General features: G+C 34.4%; 1 protein-coding gene across 1 annotated transcript; it reads left to right on the forward strand.

The window, feature by feature from the left end:
- Positions 1-541: 541 nt before the first annotated feature.
- LOC117324933 (D-amino-acid oxidase-like) lies at positions 542-17,136 on the forward strand. The gene is made up of 11 exons (XM_033880774.1): positions 542-904; positions 6,834-7,021; positions 7,907-8,030; positions 8,484-8,560; positions 9,252-9,317; positions 9,877-9,931; positions 10,292-10,393; positions 11,348-11,427; positions 12,163-12,280; positions 13,369-13,458; positions 16,140-17,136. The coding sequence occupies exons 1-11, from the start codon at positions 902-904 to the stop codon at positions 16,257-16,259; spliced, it is 1,023 nt and encodes a 340-aa protein (XP_033736665.1). The 5' UTR covers positions 542-901; the 3' UTR covers positions 16,260-17,136.
- The last annotated feature ends 1,638 nt before the right edge of the window (positions 17,137-18,774 follow it).

Genomic DNA, 18,774 nt, shown 5'->3' on the forward strand with positions numbered 1-18,774 from the left:
ATTTTTCCGTTGAGTATTTATGGAGCAATACAGAATTGTCTACACTGATAATTTCCGTGTGACGCCATTTCTCTATATGACGTTACTAAAATAACGTCAAAATGGCGTTCAAAAAATTAGGTATTGTATAAAAAAATATATGATTTCTCTAGTCATATACATCGGAAAACAGTGAAAATATTATGAGATGAAACAGGAAACAATTCTCTATAAGAGTACAAAATTTCATTTAAAACGATCAATACACAAAGTCAGGAAAATTCATTGAAAAAGTTAAAAACACAAAGAATATATAGCAAAATTAAAAAAAAAAAGAAAAAAAAGACTAAAATTGGCACGTTACTGTATCAACGTCCAGAGAGCTACGAGGCCCTTGGCCTCTTGTTATATACTTATTCATCTGAGTTTCCACTAATACAGCACTATATGTTTCTGGATATGCTATGTTTTAGAATAAATAAATAAATATAATATTAAGAAAAAATCATATTTTGTTGAGTCTCGATTTCCTTCGGCGGAAGCCATGCTGGAGAGGCATGCGTTTCCCTCTCTGTCATAAATGAGATGTGGAAGGGGATTTCCACCAGCCATAACGGTTTCATCAGCCGCAGCCAGACGTAAGAAGACCTGCACTATGAACATGTTCTCTCATTCATTGAACTCACTGGAAACGAAAGAAGCAGGCAATGTTTCTCCTACTGGAATGAAAATGATGTAAACAACCGACATTGTAGGTAGCTGTGTAATCACATGGACGTATTTACATATTACAGATCCTCGTGTGTGTAATACACATTATAGATCCGTATGTGTGTAAAGCCATGCTTGTGTTGTCAGGCCAGTGCAGCTATATGTAGTGCAGTGTATCACGTCCACGTTTACAGAGAAACACTGAGCTCAGATGGTAAGTATACTCTGTATTCTTATGAGAGTCGCTACCTAGTCTATGATACAGACATATCTTCATTAGTTAAAGACGATAACACTAACATTCAAACTTGTCCTCACAGACATTCAAAGGCCACTGACATTGATTTTAAATACCTAGCATGTGTAAACAGGTGTACACGTGTGGAAATGAAAGTAGCAGTCGTTAAACCGAGTATGACTAGAGTAGTATATATACCTATAAATAACAAACAAATATATAATCATACACCATTTCCTTGTTCTTTAGGAAACAATACGGTTCCCAAGTGTAGACCTATATAAATCTATTATATATATGACACCATACGGTACCAAAGTGTAGCCTAATATAAATCTAGTTTAGATCGACCTACATAAATCTATTATATAGATATATGACACCATACGGTATTAAAGTAAAACGTAACATACATTTATTATATATATGACACCATACGGTACCAAAGTGTAGACTTATATAAATTTAATATATATATGACACCATACGGTACCAAAGTGTAGACTTATATAAATTTATTATATATATGACACTATACGGTACCAAAGTGTAGACTTATATAAATTTATTATATATATGACACCATACGGTACCAAAGTGTAGACTTATATAAATTTATTATATATATGACACTATACGGTACCGAGGTACCGTTTCTTGAATAGATATGCAGACTGCGTTACTCTGTTATCTACATGGTAAGTAATGACCTTGGTTTTGTCAGATCTATTTTTTGACCTATTTGTTGCACACATGCGTTGCAATGACACAGACACTAATAATGGTATCTTATCTGCATTTAACTAGAATTGGCACACCAATGGTGCTCTTTAAAAACTACACATGTGTCGTCTGCACGACATACTTATCCAATCGGGGCGATTCACGGGTAAACAAAGTTACATAAATTATTCTGTGGTATTGAGTAATTTAACAGGGATGCCCCGTATCTGGCAGGTAGATTTCAGCCCCCTGTCTGGAGTGTTGGTCTAAATAGATTTACAACTGTTTGATCAAGTCCGCATATCTTCACATACCTGGTGTGTGTCAATATTAAGCTACATGACTAGAACCATAGACGTCTGGTTCTGGTTATTATAGTAAGAATAGGGGACTGATAGTTTTTCCTCTTTAAATACGAAGCAGAAGTATCTACGCATATGCTGGAACTGAGTTTTGTTTGATATTTAGATCTGTTACAAATAAGATATTTTTAATACGTAGATGTTATATATTTATAGCTACACAGTTTGTTTCTGCAACGACAGTTTTGAATCATCCTAGATAACACCGGGTTCGACTCTCGATACACATCATTTCTCTGCATCATTACTATATGTTAAGAGAAATCTTGAGAGGATCTTTGTTAGATGTTTGTCTGGTTTCATAATGACTTTTCTATGGATCCATGATATCGTTTTTAGCGAAGTCGGTAACTTTGTCTTCCATGTTGCTGTGCTTTGATCTTTACCATATCGAGAGTAATGAATATCGCCCGATATATGGTACGTCCAAAGTATTCAATTTTGATATAAGTATTCCGAAACAATTTCAATATGCAAATGTATGTTCTTTTTTCGACATTCACGGTATTCATGACTAAAGTCATGTTTAAACTGATGATCTTAAAACCATACGGATGATGAGTTTCAATGGATTCCTTGACAGTCTTAGACTAGGTATAGCATTCCTTACAGCGTAACCATGTCATGGCATTGCTTTGAAATTAAAAGGCAAGTTACGTTACCTGATTTAGATCATAATGCCTTGGAAAATATATGCATCTAACCAGCAAATCCAACCGAAAAAGTGATATTTTACAAGGCTATAAATCCTTACTAGGGTGCTATTTAACAGAAGTAAAATGATGAGCTTTTAGTGTGTATCATGTCAAATTGTGGGCCTTGCTGTTGACATTTAATTTGTTCAGTTGTTTGTAAATTTCAACAAAACATGAGAAAAATGCATGTTTCAGGGGGGACATAATTAACTCATTTGTATCGCATTTATTGCGCAAAAAAAATCATGTTGTTTTGCTCACAAGACTCTAAAACACAAAATAGGAGCATTAGTTTGTCTAGATATGGCTTTATGATATGTATTAACACTGATTTTATTTTGACCTTTGAATGCGGTTGTTAATATCACACAATTATGGCATATAAAAAGGTATTTCAAACATCAAAAATGCTCTTATTAGATACTACAAAAAACTCTAGATATGGCAGGAAGACTGTGTTTTAGGGGAAAATGTTCATCCGTTGAGTTAAGGGTAAAAGATATATATTTTTGAAAAGGTCCAAAACTCACCAATTTGACAAGTTGTCTTAAAATATCATTCTTACTATAATCAGATGTCTTAAAAGTATGATATAGGCGCATTTTTAATAACTGAAATAGCTCTCTTTATGCCATATTTTTGTTATATCATTCACAGCCGCCATTTGCATTTCAAAACAAAATAAGTGTTTATACCTACATAAAGTCAAATCCGATCAAACAAATGCTCCTACCCTGTGTTATAGACACTTGTGAGCATGACAGCTGGGCTATTTTGCAGATTTTGTTATTTTTGTGACTTAGAATTATCCCACCTTACCACAAAGTAACTCTATAGAAGAAATTATTAGCAACTACATCAAATTATTTGTGATTTCAATACACTACATGTCCAAACAAACATTTAGATAAGAGCGAAGCTCTCTTTAAGACAACACGTGTATAAGCTATATATCCAATCAATTCTATATACCCCTTCAACTTTGAAATCGTGTCCCGCGGGAAAAGTCGCGCGCCTCCAGTAGAGGCAGCCATGTTTGAAATCTCGTTCCCTACACGACGAGATCTGAATGATTTCTCTCTCGTGGAAACAAATAACTGAAATATAGTTCAAATCACTTAATTCTTGAAATATTCACACAACCCATGTCAAAGGCCTGATTCATTTAAAAGTTACCATTTCTATTTTTCTTTTGTCTGGCAAATTTGATTGGCTTGAGTTCATGATTTCTTTGGTTACCTAAATCGGAACCTTCCCAGTTTCGGTGCTGATCAATATTGGATGCGAGAGTAGAATAAGAGGTTATTTTGCTTCATATGTTCATGATATAGAACTGTTTTTAATTGTATTATCATTAGACAACAGCATTATAAGCTCAACTTTCTAAGTTACAACCGAAAACCCTGAAATATTACCCAGTGGAACACCCCATTCAGAATGGTGCTGTATTGTCGTCAAGCGTGACGTCATAAGAATTCAACGTCAAAGATTATGCCACGGATTCCCGCGCTTTCTCAGCGCATATATTTTAAGAGTTTTTCGTTTTCCAGATGTCTGAAATATGCGATATTTTACAGGAAACAATTCAATATCTTCTGTATTTTCTTAGTGGGTATAGACTGTATTAACTGCAGTAGTTGCTGCAATTTTTTTTGTCATACAATTTTATCAAAACTTGTATTTAAATAATAAAATACAGTTCATAATTTAAAAAATCTGACTGTGTCGATCTCTTTAAATTTACACCTTGAACTTAAATGACTGGATATTATGATTAACAAGGCATCATGAAAAAGATAGTATAAGTTATCATTGTACAGTGCGTATCAAAACATGTGTGTGAATGAGGAGATTCCATTCTGTTTGTATTAGTCTAACTTTCCAAAATCTATGTGATGTTCAATTACAAACTTCCACATTATAGTTCTCATTGTTTTAGTATACAGTGAGGACGTTAAGTATACTAAACATTCACAGGAGAAAACAGACTTTGTAATTTGTTTCTTTATGTGGAAAATGAAGCCCTTTTTTTATTACTTATCCAATATGCACTCACCTTCAGATTAAAAAACCCATACATGTTTATAATATATCTCAAATAATAGTCTAAGTGAGTGATTTTGCTTCTTGTTACTTCAACCACGGACTAGATATACATACTTATATATGTCCATGCTTTAACCTAAAAACAAAAACAAAACCCAACACATGCACAAAATAAAAGAATACAAGTATACGTCGCAAGTTTTATTGTAACTAGTTTATATAGTGATACGGTTGCCTTCTAGCTTCGCGCTAGTTCGCTTTAGCTCAGTCTGTAAAGCGGCTGTCCAGTAACAGTAAAGCCTGGGGTCGCGGTTCGATGACGGTGGAGGCACACTACTTGCTTTTCTGTTACATCGGTTGACCACTCCAAGTGCAAGCTACAATGTATATGAAAATGAGAGGCTTCGTTGGGGATAAAACCTGGGTTAATGTGTGTTCGGGGCGAACACGTTTGAAAAGTGAGGAATAGTGAGGCAGGTTTTAATTGTAAATAGTGTACATAGTGATTTCAGGTGGGGGAATTTCCATTAAGTCAGTCGGTAGAGCGACGGAGCAGTAAGGGTCGCGGGTTTAACCCCTTGTGGAGGCACTAAATTCGCTTTCCTGTTATATATATCATGAAAATATTGTTGTATCGTCTGCCCTTTTACGTTGTTAGTAGCAAAGAAATATGGCAGTAGAATACTGGTGCCATTATTAAGTGCACGATCATTTGGAATCCAACAATGCAAAGTAAAGACAATGAAATTCACATACAAGCAATAAACAATTCTGTCTTATTTCTGTTAGTGTTCGAAAGTAAAGGTGGTCCGATGGCCAGAGGCTATAGAAAACCTGGTCGGTCTATATAAACATGTTTAGTGTTGGCCCAAATGGCTATGAAAAGTTTGAGTCCTGACATACATTACAATTCATGTAAACAACATTCCAATATTTTCTGACAAATGATATGAAATCAGAGCTTAAAATAGAGTTTTTTTTTAACCCATAATAGCGTGTTATTACTGGATGATGCAAGCGTTTGCGTGACAGTTATGCTACTTTCAACAATATGTTTACAAAATGGGTCTATGGAAAAATGACTTGGGCTATGGGATTTCAATTTTCTGTAGACATATTGTCTAAGGAATTTTCATATATACTTTCATGTATAGATGTTTAGATGTAATACATAGTTTATGTTACAATGTGTTTACATGTTTAGATTTAGATTTTTTAAAAAGGGGTGTATAATCACCTATTATATTTTGGCCTAGTTTGTAGCATTTTTTTGTGTGTCATTCTTTTAAATTAACACCCCCCCCCCCCCCCCCAAAAAAAGTCTAAAATCTGAAAATGTGATAGTCTACATGTTACGGTGGGTGATTACTGTCATAGCTGCGCTCTTCTAAGGCTTTGCCTTCATTCATATTATATTATATGACTACTTTTGTGCAAAATGTTAGATATTTGTTCGTGTTTGAAAAAAAAATCATTATTCTGCTATATAGATGACCCTTAATATAATTGCATGTTACCTCCTACTAACGCAGATTAGAATCCTTCAAACACTTTTTTGACTCGGAATAATATTACAATCTAGTAGAGAAAACAGATATCCGGAAATCTTTTTATTTATATTACTGGTAAAATATAATTAGTATTGAAGAAAAATAATAACAAATATAATGATGTGTAAGTGTGTTTTGATAGTGTATGGCGAATGAGTCTCCTCCTGCGTGTGGATAATTTTTTTGTAAAATGTTGTCTTTTTTTGACTAAAATTTTTTGAACCTAAAAAAAAAAAAAAAAAAGTACGTATATCCTATTCCGCCCATTTTCGATGTCCAAGTGGTGGAACTTTGCTGGATAAGTTCATTTATTCCCTTTTCTTGTGTGATCAGGTTATTCATAGTCGGGTAAAACGGACATTTCTGAAAAATAAACATAACTTTATAAAAAAAAAAAAAAAATAAAAAAAATTGCATGTTCAGAACTGCAACTTTTCCATCTTTGCAGTACTTAATGCTTTCCTAGAAGAACGATAAATGTATATTTGATAATGATAAGTTTGATTGTTATGTTTTATGTTCTATACAGATGCCTCGGCGTGTATGTGTTCTGGGTGCCGGTGTGGTAGGGCTGTCGTCTGCCGTGTATATCCAGGAACTTGTCCCAGATGCTGACGTCACAGTAGTGGCAGATACATTTACCCCACACACACTGTCGGATGGCTGTGCTGGCCTCTGGATGCCCTACCTTGTGGATACATCAGATGAAAACGTCATGTAAACCTGCATTTATTTTATATCCAAGATTTGTAGATATCTCTCCGAAACAAGACAATTTATTACTAAATACATTTAAGTTGTTATTATTATATTTTTAAAAAATTAATTCTATACTTTTAAAATATCATCTATCATCCTCCCGTCCCACCTTGTTTACAGGCTTCTACTTCTTATGGTTTATTTGGGGAAAAAAACAATGTGAAAACAGACAGTATTTCTCTAAAACTATTTCCTTTGTTGTCTTGACATCGAAAAAATTGAAATCTCTGTACACGCAACCTTGCTATTATTTTGCGATACAAGGAATATTGCGGATTCCTAACGATAACACTGACTTACGTCGATGTTAATGTAGTTTCTTTTTCCAAACGTTGTTCCTCTTTCAAATGTTGCCTCTCTTTCAGATCCAGTACCTCCCCCAAGAGTATTTCCTTTTCAGATGTAGTTCTTCAAAAACTAGTTTCTCTTTCAAATTTAGATCTATCTTTCGACTTCTAATTCGGCTCGGCGATTGGAAATTTGAATGCCTTTAACCAGATCTCGAGTTTTCGATTATGTCAAGACTTTTCAAAGAGCCCAAGAAAGATTTGTAAGATGAAAAGTTGAATTTCAAAGATTCCAAATGTTACATTTTACATAACTCCCCTATTAGTTAAGACATAAATGAAGATCTTCATACTGAAATGCATTTGGATTTATAAATGCTTAATACATGTAAATGAATAGAGGAACGCTGAATGTACAAGATTCAGCGGACTATTGATTTGATATAACTAGACATATCTAAAAAGATTTCTTAATGAGCAGTTGCTGTATCCAATATCAGAAAAAGGCTTGAAAAGAAAATCACGTTCACGTAGAACTTGTCTTTGATGTTTGTAGGCGATGGTCTGGAGAAACGTATGACTATCTTAAAGGACTTGGTCATTCTGAACTAGCCGGTGAGACAGGGATACAGTTCGTGTCGGGTTACTACTTTGTTAGGGATTCCGCACATAAAGTCGAGGTATGAACAAAGTCCAATACAACTTCTATGTACCTATGTACGTTAAATACAATACACATTTTATTACAGTATAAGATTATTTATGATACCAGTGTAGTAAAATACACTACTAAGATGTAAAAGTATTGATGCATGCGTGTACTACAATACAAAGGTACGGTATTTTACCTGTTTACAGATACAATTAACATGCACCAGTTAAGCATTACAACTATATAAACACCAATGAGCATATAACAACCATATTTTGTTTTAATGACGCGTCATTTTAATGACAAATATTTAGACCATCACACAAGTAAATTTTGATACACATTCAACTTTTAAACCAGCTACTATCATTTAAAGAAACAATGATAACTAATTACAAAAGTTGAAATGTGGTACTAGAAATTCCAATAAGAACTTATATTCAACAAGCGTAATATTTGTTCTATTCCCTTATGTTTCAAGGAACCTCCATGGAAGAACCAAGTAATGGGTTTCCGAAAACTGACTCCAGAGGAAGTTAAGATAAGTCCAGATGCCCGGTCAGTTTTAAGCAATTCTATTACTATGTTTAGGAAATAAAATTTATTTTTTCAATATATGAGGTCAAATAATATTGGCTTCTGCACATATTGTAGGAATCACGTGATGATTATTTTTTATTTTATCTGTTAAATCACACAATTAAAAAATCGTGGTTCTTTTCATACTCTTTTGGGAGTGACGTCATCGAGATAACAGCCGTTTTCGCGGGAAAGTGTCAGTCGTCACAACAGCAGCACAAACAAAATGTAATTGCATCTACAATATTTATTCTGCGAAATGTTTTGGGGTGCTTATTATGTATTGAACATTTCGAGGACCGTAGCGACATCAATTTTAATTTTAAAATGTAAATGTTACATGGATCGCGTTAATTCAAAAGAATACGAGAAGAAGAGAAAATCCGACGGCGGAGAGTACTAACTTGGTCTCCAATTTTACTACACACTGTGATGAGGCTAATGTTGTTATGAAAAGTTAATACAATTTTCACCAAAGCCTTTTAGCAGACTGAATGTAAATATTTTTATTTAAAAATTAACTAATTAAGCATGGAGCAACTTTTTGATTTTTGATAAAAACCTTCATAACATTGGTTATTCATCATTACATAACATTTACATGCTTTTCGGTTCAATTAAGAAGTATTGTAGAGATGTTTATGCATTGACATTTGGTGATTCTTTTCAGTGATGGCTACTTCTTCACGACAATTATAATGGATGTAAAATCCTACCTTCCATGGCTGACGAAACGGTAACGAACTCTATCATACTGCTTCCTTTCCTGCAGTACTATTTCACGCTACGTGTGGTATAGATACTGAAACACATTCTGACTTATTAAATGTATTACTGTTAAACCTACATTGATGACGGTAGAATATTTATGATGGTAGAAATCTTTGGCGGTTTTACCAAAAGTTTGAAATAAAAATGATTCTTCGAAGTTATGAGATTATGTTTTTCGTCTTATTTCAGTTATATTCTGACTTTTCTTTTGATCATATTTCATTTCTTCCTTTGTAAACATTGCAGTTTACAAACAATACATATTTTTGGCATTGTAATTGTGTTAAATGATCTAACATATAGGATATGTTCTATTATGTTTATTTTCATACCTCGTCGAAGTAAGCGAAAAATACTATTGTTCATTTCTTGCGTGTTTTTTCTACAAAAAAAAAAAAAAAAAAAAATAGCTTCTTTAAAAAATTAAAAAAGGGGAAAAATCTGAATATATAAATACTAATAAATGAGAATATGAAATATGTAACATAGATATATTCATTGTATGCAATTAAACTTCGTTTTAGAATACTTGATAAACATGGGAGAATAAAGAAGAAAAGAGTCCAAAACCTGGATGAGGTAAGGGTATACGAATTTTATATGTATATATAAATATAAAATGATCATGCTACTGATATTTGTGATATTTCGTTCTTGTTATATTGTTCTTGAATTAACATAGACTCGGCCAGTTACTATTTCATTAACGATATATACTTACTGTTATATACGATATTAACGTCAGGTTTATAAAGGTGACATTTGATAATTAAACACACGTCAAACATACAATGTGTCGAATGTAATTAGCATTTATCATTTAAGGTTATCTATTAAAAACGTATCGTAGCTCTTACCAGTTTACAATGGTGAAAAAGTCCTATCTGATTCTTCTTTGGATCTCGATGAAATATAAGCTATTGTTACTGGTATCCTCAGCTAACACAGGAATATGATGTGGTGGTGAACTGCACTGGAATGGATGCCAACTGGTTGTGTAATGATTCCCAACTCCGTCCAATCCGAGGGCAAGTAACAAAGGTTTGTATCCATGTACATATGATTGGCATATCAAGATGATATATTTCGAATATTAAGATAGAAAGAATTGTTGAATTCCATTTTGACAACACATGCATATTAAGTTCGCTGATGCTCTAGCCGAATGAATCTCCCGGTGCCCTTCTATTCTCCTGATTGCTTTTGTTTGCAAATAAGGTAATAGAGTACATCGTATTCAATTTCACTTTCAGATACAATGACGACATGTTGTCATTAAAACACTGACTACTTGGGTATACACAAGTTTATAGGGCATAAGTTCCCATTACGTAACCGTGATAGGCATCGAATAAATCAAGGATTTGTATCTCATCCCTTCTTTCGATCTTCTTCGTAATATTTTTATAGAAACTGCCTATTTATGTTGTCTTTCGTGTACTGTTCTATTTATGTTGTCTTTCGTGTAACGTTCTGTTTATGTTGTCTTTCCTCTAAAGTTCTATTTATGTTGTCTTTCCTTTAAAGTTCTATTTATGTTGTCTTTCGTGTAACGTTCTGTTTATGTTGTCTTTCCTCTAAGGTTCTATTTATGTTGTCTTTCTTGTAAGGTTCTATTTATGTTGTCTTTCGTGTAACGTTCTGTTTATGTTGTCTTTCTTGTAACGTTCTATTTATGTTGTCTTTCCTCTAAGGTTCTATTTATGTTGTCTTTCGTGTACGTTCTGTTTATGTTGTTTTTCGTGTACGTTCTGTTTATGTTGTTTTTCGTGTAAGGTTCATTTGGAGGAAACAATAGCGTATAGTAAAATAAACAAGTACATGTAATCAGTTTTTATTCAATGATAACATTGTTTTCTTTGCCAGTTGTAATATGTGTTGAAGTTTCGTTCCTTCTACTAACGTACATGAAGTAACTAACCTAGAGGCACTTTTGTGTATTGATATGAATTTCTGTGTAAAATCTTTTAATAAAAAAAATATTTTTATTTGCAGGTGTATGCTCCTTGGGTTAAACACTTTTACATAAATCCAGACCCTACAGACGAACACAGGGAGATATACATACTTCCGGGGTAAGTTTTTAATAATAGTATATACCGTATTTAATTCATTCAATAACTCACGCGAAGTACAAAGAATGCAACATTATCCGCCATTAATATAATTTTTGTATATAGGGTCAAACAAATTTCGAATGATTTCTATGTACAAAAATTGAAGGACATTGCACTGGACGTTAAAATTATGATGTTATCTCTGTGGAATCGTACATACGTATACAGGTACGGCACATACAATTCAGTATAGACAGACATCGATATCACATGACTTTTCTTGTACCGTCACATGACTCTCATAAACAAAATGGCTGCCAACATGGAAATATCGCCGACCTGTTAACGTCATTCGCGAATTTAAGGTCATTTTGAGATCATAATTCGCGAAATTATGTATTCGTGAATAAGTCGAATAATGTGAGTTCGCGAAATTAAGTACTCGCGAAATATAAGTGATATACAGTATTTAAATGACATAATATCAATTAAAAATTAGTAGTCATCATTCTACCAACAGAAGTAAATTGTTTTGTAACTGTTGACTGTTACAGCATTCGAAATATGTTTACTTTTCATTAAAATGCTGGATTTAAAGGGTTTTTAACACTATGATTGCTACATATGATTACAGTGAAAGAGAAATATTCCAGAAAAAGTAGAATGCTGTTTGTATTGTCGTTTGATACCTCTGTGAATTGTTACGTGTATTTCTGTAAGTTTATTGCCTGTAAATTGATTTTAAAATTTTAGACCTAATACCGTCACCATTGGTGGTACTGGTCAGCTTAACAACTGGAATACTAACACGGATGGAAACGATAAACAGAGGATAATGGAGGATGTATGCAGACTCGTGCCAAGTCTCCGGGTACGTTAGTCATAACAACCTTTGATCGGTTTGTGGTAGAGTGGCACAGTGGGATCACGTGCCAAGTCTCCGGGTACGTAAGTCATAACAAGCTTTGATCGGTTTGTGGTGGAGTGGCACAGTGGACCCACACTCGCCTTTCATCCAGGTGACCCCGGTTCAATTCTTCGATCAGAACCGAACAGCTCTGGGCGTTACCTGCTCTAAAACCAGGGTTTTCGCCGTGTATTCCAATTTCATCCTACGTAAAACCCATCGTGAATGTTTCTTACAAAAATAATAAAGTAATTGGTGTAAAATAAATGAAAAAACAAACTTTTGTAATGCAACGTTTTTAAATTTTCATTTTTGGAATAACTTTTCCTATGGAATTGTGTATTGTGAATAGTTTTGGAAATGCATTCTTTTTAAACTATCAGATATCCAAGATTCATCAATTTCTTCGGCATAAAGACCTATGTTTTTCCAAACTGCCATTCTCAATTTCCCGCGTTTGCCCGTAGCATCTCTGGCGAGTCCTAAATGGTGGTAATACCTGAATAATGCAGTTTTATAACATTTATCCCCATACATGTATGTGGCATATATTACCGTATACAGTTTGGCGATGGCCCGTAAGATAATTCCAAACCGAGCAAAACCATATTTATAAGAGAGATTTTCAGCTACCTTTACCAAGGTGCATTTACCTATTTACTGTTGTACTATGAGGCCTAACTCGTATTTCATCAGAGAAATCGCCTTCATCATTCTGTTTGAACCATGCTCTGCGTATAACAGTAAAACAGAACCTCGTCTTTTTCTGTAGGTTGTTGTATACAGAATAAGCGTTTTTAGATTTACCAATATTATACAATTATGGTACCTTGCTTCTAGCGATATGATAATTTATGGAGCTCAAATAACCAATATCAATATCGGCCAACTTTGCTTCCTTTGATGTGATGATTTATGGGACGAAGATAACCAATATCAATCTCGTCTCACTTTGTTTCTTTCAGTATGCTGATTTACGGAACTCAGGCAACCAATATCGACCGAGTATGTACAGGTTTTAATGAAAATGATTTTCTTCTTTTTATTTACAGACTGCTAAACAGTCACATGACTGGGTTGGTTTACGACCGTCGAGGCCCCGTGTGCGTTTGGAGGCCGAAGAAAAGCCCAGGAAGAAAACGGTACTATTATATGAACTTCTGACTTAGTTTCATATTTCAACAGTACTTCAATATCTACTCGTTCCAAAACACCACCACACGTAACAATTTACAATAAAAGAAGCAACTTGCTTTTAATGAAAATAGAGAATCTTTCACATTTAATGCCAAAACGTTCTCTGATAATCGAAGTTCCCACACATTAAAATGGTCAATGTATACATATTCGTGGGATTCATTAGAGGCTGATTTTCATTGAAATTCCAAAGTCCATGTGGCTATTTATTACCTACTTTATCTAAATCCATGGTTTATGTATTAACAGCGACTCTACACTGAGTGTTTACTACGAGTGTCTCTTTATAAAACAGGAGCATATTAACTGGAAATATGTTCTGATTTTTGTCGTGTCCATAGATACAGTGCTATTTCCAATTAGAAACAATTATATAATGTGATATAACTTTGCACTGGTAAAGAGTGATGAAATCATGCAGTAATGAATAGAAGAGGAATAACTCTGTAATCTATTCTCTTTTGTAATTTGAGAAAATGAAAGCACGTGTTGCTGCCGCTGACATAATTCTCCTTTTGTATTCGTAAAATGTAACGCACAAAAAAGACAACATTATTCGACAGAAGCAAATAAATCTGTTATTCTAACTAACTATACTGTTAATCATTTAGAATTAAGTTTTAAATAAAGCCAACCACTAACACTTAATACAGTCAATGTTCAAGACATCATTTAAGCCATTTTTTTATTCTACGACATTAAAGCTAGTTTGTTTATCGTAATGCCGGACACCAATAACATATACATAAACTATGAGAATCATTCTATGCTTAATTGCGTCACGGAATCAACAAATTCAAAATCTGTTCGCGGATGTGATTTATAACATACGTATATAACACTACTCACTACGTTAATGAAACACAATATATATGTATGTGAACAATGTAAAGGTCAACTCATTTATATCCTTGTTTATGTTATATTATAACTGGCCTGTTATTGAAGCACAATATATCTGTTTGTAACAAGATATTCATTAATATACTAGTTTATGTTATATTATAACGGGCCTGTTATTGAAGCACAATATATCTGTTTGTAACAAGATATTCATTAATATACTAGTTTATGTAATATTATAACCAGCCTGTTATTGAAGCACAATATATCTGTTTGTAACAAGATATTCATTAATATACTAGTTTATGTTATATTATAACCAGCCTGTTATTGAAGCACAATATATCTGTTTGTAACAAGATATTCATTAATATACTAGTTTATGTTATATTATAACGGGCCTGTTATTGAAGCACAATATATCTGTTTGTAACAAGATATTCATTAATATACTAGTTTATGTTATATTATAACGGGCCTGTTATTGAAGCACAATATATCTGTTTGTAACAAGATATTCATTAATATACTAGTTTATGTAATATTATAACCAGCCTGTTATTGAAGCAGCATGCATATGTAAGTAACAAGATAATCATTTATGTACTAGTTTATGTAATATTATAACCAGCCTGCTATTCAGTGAATTCGCACGTGTAAAATGTCGCTAGTGTAATAAGCCCTAGGACACTTTTAAAGAATTGTGAATGTCGTTAGAAAATGTCGGCATTTGATTAAACTCCTAATTAACAATTTAGGAAGCATCAATATTGTCGAATCACTTATGCTCATAACAATCCACACTGTTGATGGAAAAAATACGGTGTACATGTATATATTGGTGAAGAGATAGGATTTGTTTTCGATGAGGGGGTAGATCTTTTTGGTCTGGAGACAAATATAAATAAATGCAAAAGCAAACTATAATAAACATAAAAAAAAAGAAAAAAAGAAACAACAACAAAAAAAACAATTCAAATGATCAATGAATAATATAGTGTTTATAGATAGAACAATTAGTTTGCTACATGACCATTTATTGCATCAGATGCTCAATTTCAAAGTACATAATTTGTTTTGATGTCTCAATTTGACTGATAAGTATATATCTGTTCTGTTGAAAATACCTATAAACGAAGACTACACCCTGTCTTAGGGTTTATTGTACGCCGATAGGAAGTATATTATACAGAAAACAACCCCCGATATTTGCTAATATAGGTCGTTTGGGCTATTTATGATGATACCTACGTCACGTGCTTTCATGAAACTTGAAATGTTACAAGTGACAATATAAATAAGACATTGTCTTTGTCTCTACACGACCTATGCTTTCACATTTCGCTAGGTGATGACTAGACATAGCAGTGCTATATGTCTTTACACGACCTATACTTTCACATTTCGCTATGTGATGTCTAGACCTAGCAGTGCTATATGTCTCTACACTACCTATGCTTTCACATTTCGCTATGTGATGTCTAGACCTAGCAGTGCTATATGTCTCTACACGACCTATGCTTTCACATTTCGCTATGTGATGTCTAGACCTAGCAGTGCTATATGTCTCTACACGACCTATGCTTTCACATTTTGCTAGGTGATGACTAGACATAGCAGTGCTATATGTCTTTACACGACCTATGCTTTCACATTTTGCTATGTGATGTCTAGACCTAGCAGTGCTATATGTCTCCACGTGATACTCTATACAAGAATACCCCCGTCTGTTACTCCATTCTCTATAGCCGTTAGTAACTATACATGTATCTATATATTTCAGGTAATTCACAACTACGGACACAGCGGGTCCGGCGTGACCTTCCACTGGGGATGTGCCAAAGACACTGCTCACCTAGTTAAACTGACATTAGAGGAACACCAATTAACATCGAGGCTGTGAAGTGAAAACTTCTTACTACAGTAAAATAACATTGTTGTAAGTCATTGCTGACAGGCTGGTGAGAGGAAAATATAAAACAATTCTTGGATGCAGGGAACTTGTCTCCTCTGTTTTTATTCAACTGACTTCAAAACTTATATCAGACCAACGTATCCGTATTACACCGTCATAACAACAAACGAATGTTGACGCCATCGGCATTGACGTTTTTGTGATCACTGGTCGTTTTAAACACTCTATTCTACCATGTTTGCTATGCAACGCCGGTTTTGATTGGTTTGAAACCATGTATTATTTTCCAATAATACACGCTCGTGCCAATAATACACGCTCGTGTCATTAACACACGCTCGGGAGTCACGGCTGTTACAATTTCATATATATCTAATATTCACACACTATCTCTTTTTTTTAAATTTTCAAAATTAATGCCATATGATAGATGCTCTTGATCGTAAAACTGTAGTGCCTGAAAAGAAATGTATATTTCATCAGCAAATAATGCAATACTCAAGAAATAATTAATAAGGTTTTCCTGGGGTTTCTTTGTTGTTTTTCTATTAGAAAGAGGTCGGTCTCAGAACTAAACAGTACATGGTGGAATAGAAATAATCAACTTTGACTCGTGTATTGTTGTAGGATATACAACTCGGACTCGGATATTTTGCAATTTTAATTAACAACTCAGGCCTGCGGCCTTCGTTATTAATTTAACTGCAAAATATCATCGTCCTCGTTGTATATCCTGCAACAATACACGAATCATCGTTAATTATTTCTTAATTACACAGCAAGCAGCAAATGTGGTTTATGAATAATCTTTACACTAATCAAATGAGCAAACTATTCCGAAGTAAAAATATTTATACATCGATCAGTTTGGTTTTTGATTTAAAGTTTTTAAAGTTTCGTGGATTAAAAGTGGTCATCTCCAGGTAATAAATATCTGGAAAATATGAAATTGTACACATAAATACATTTTGCCTCCAGATGGCCATACCTACTTTTGTTGACATTATTGGAAAGTCTAGAGTTCGACTCGACTAGGAAAATACATTTCTATAAATAAACTCGTTTAAGGGCTATACTTATAGCGAGTGACGTGATAATATCGAAAGCTGGGCTGCTATTGTAACATTAATTTGAGTGAAAACAGTACACCAGTCCAGGACAAAATTCGAAAAACTGACCATGGCCTTTTTTTCCAACTCAACACCGGCTATATCAAAGATCCTTAGTTTTGACTAAAAAGTTTGAATTATTTATAAACCTTTTATTGAGATAGAAACTATTAGGTTCATAGTGCATGTATAAGAAAGTGATACGGGACAGGGCATATCATACAAAAAATAGATTGTCGTCAACCTGTACCAATTACGTACGGTATTAAGTAGGATGTAGACTGTCACCTGTACCAATTACGTACGGTATCAAGTAGGATGTAGACTGTCACCTGTACCAATTACGTACCGTATCAAGTAGGATGTAGACTGTCACCTGTACCAATTACGTACCGTATCAAGTAGGATGTAGACTGTCACCTGTACCAAGTACGTACCGTATCAAGTAGGATGTAGACTGTCACCTGTACGTACGGTATCAAGTAGGATGTAGACTGTCACCTGTATGTACCGTATCAAGTAGGATGTAGACTGTCACCTGTACGTACGGTATCAAGTAGGATGTAGACTGTCACCTGTACGTACGGTATCAAGTAGGATGTAGACTGTCACCTGTACGTACGGTATCAAGTAGGATGTAGACTGTCACCTGTATGTACGGTATCAAGTAGGATGTAGACTGTCACCTGTACCAAGTACGTACGGTATCAAGTAGGATGTAGACTGTCACCTGTATGTACCGTATCAAGTAGGATGTAGACTGTCACCTGTACGTACGGTATCAAGTAGGATGTAGACTGTCACCTGTACGTACGGTATCAAGTAGGATGTAGACTGTCACCTGTATCAAGTACGTACGGTATCAAGTAGGATGTAGACTGTCACCTGTACGTACGGTATCAAGTAGGATGTAGACTGTCACCTGTACGTACGGTATCAAGTAGGATGTAGACTGTCACCTGTACGTACGGTATCAAGTAGGATGTAGACTGTCACCTGTACGTACGGTATCAAGTAGGATGTAGACTGTCACTTGTACGTACAGTATCAAGTAGGATGTAGACTGTCACCTGTATCAAGTACGTACGGTATCAAGTAGGATGTAGACTGTCACCTGTACGTACGGTATCAAGTAGGATGTAGACTGTCACCTGTACGTACGGTATCAAGTAGGATGTAGACTGTCACCTGTATCAAGTACGTACGGTATCAAGTAGGATGTAGACTGTCACCTGTACGTACGGTATCAAGTAGGATGTAGATTGTCACCAGTACCAAGTACGTACGGTATCAAGTAGGATGTAGACTGTCACCTGTACCAAGTATGTACTGTATCAAGTAGGATGTAGACTTTCACCTGTACCAAGTACTACGGTATCAAGTAGGATGTAGAC

Source organism: Pecten maximus, chromosome 4 (genome assembly GCF_902652985.1).
Source record: "Pecten maximus chromosome 4, xPecMax1.1, whole genome shotgun sequence".
Lineage (NCBI taxonomy): Eukaryota > Metazoa > Mollusca > Bivalvia > Pectinida > Pectinidae > Pecten > Pecten maximus.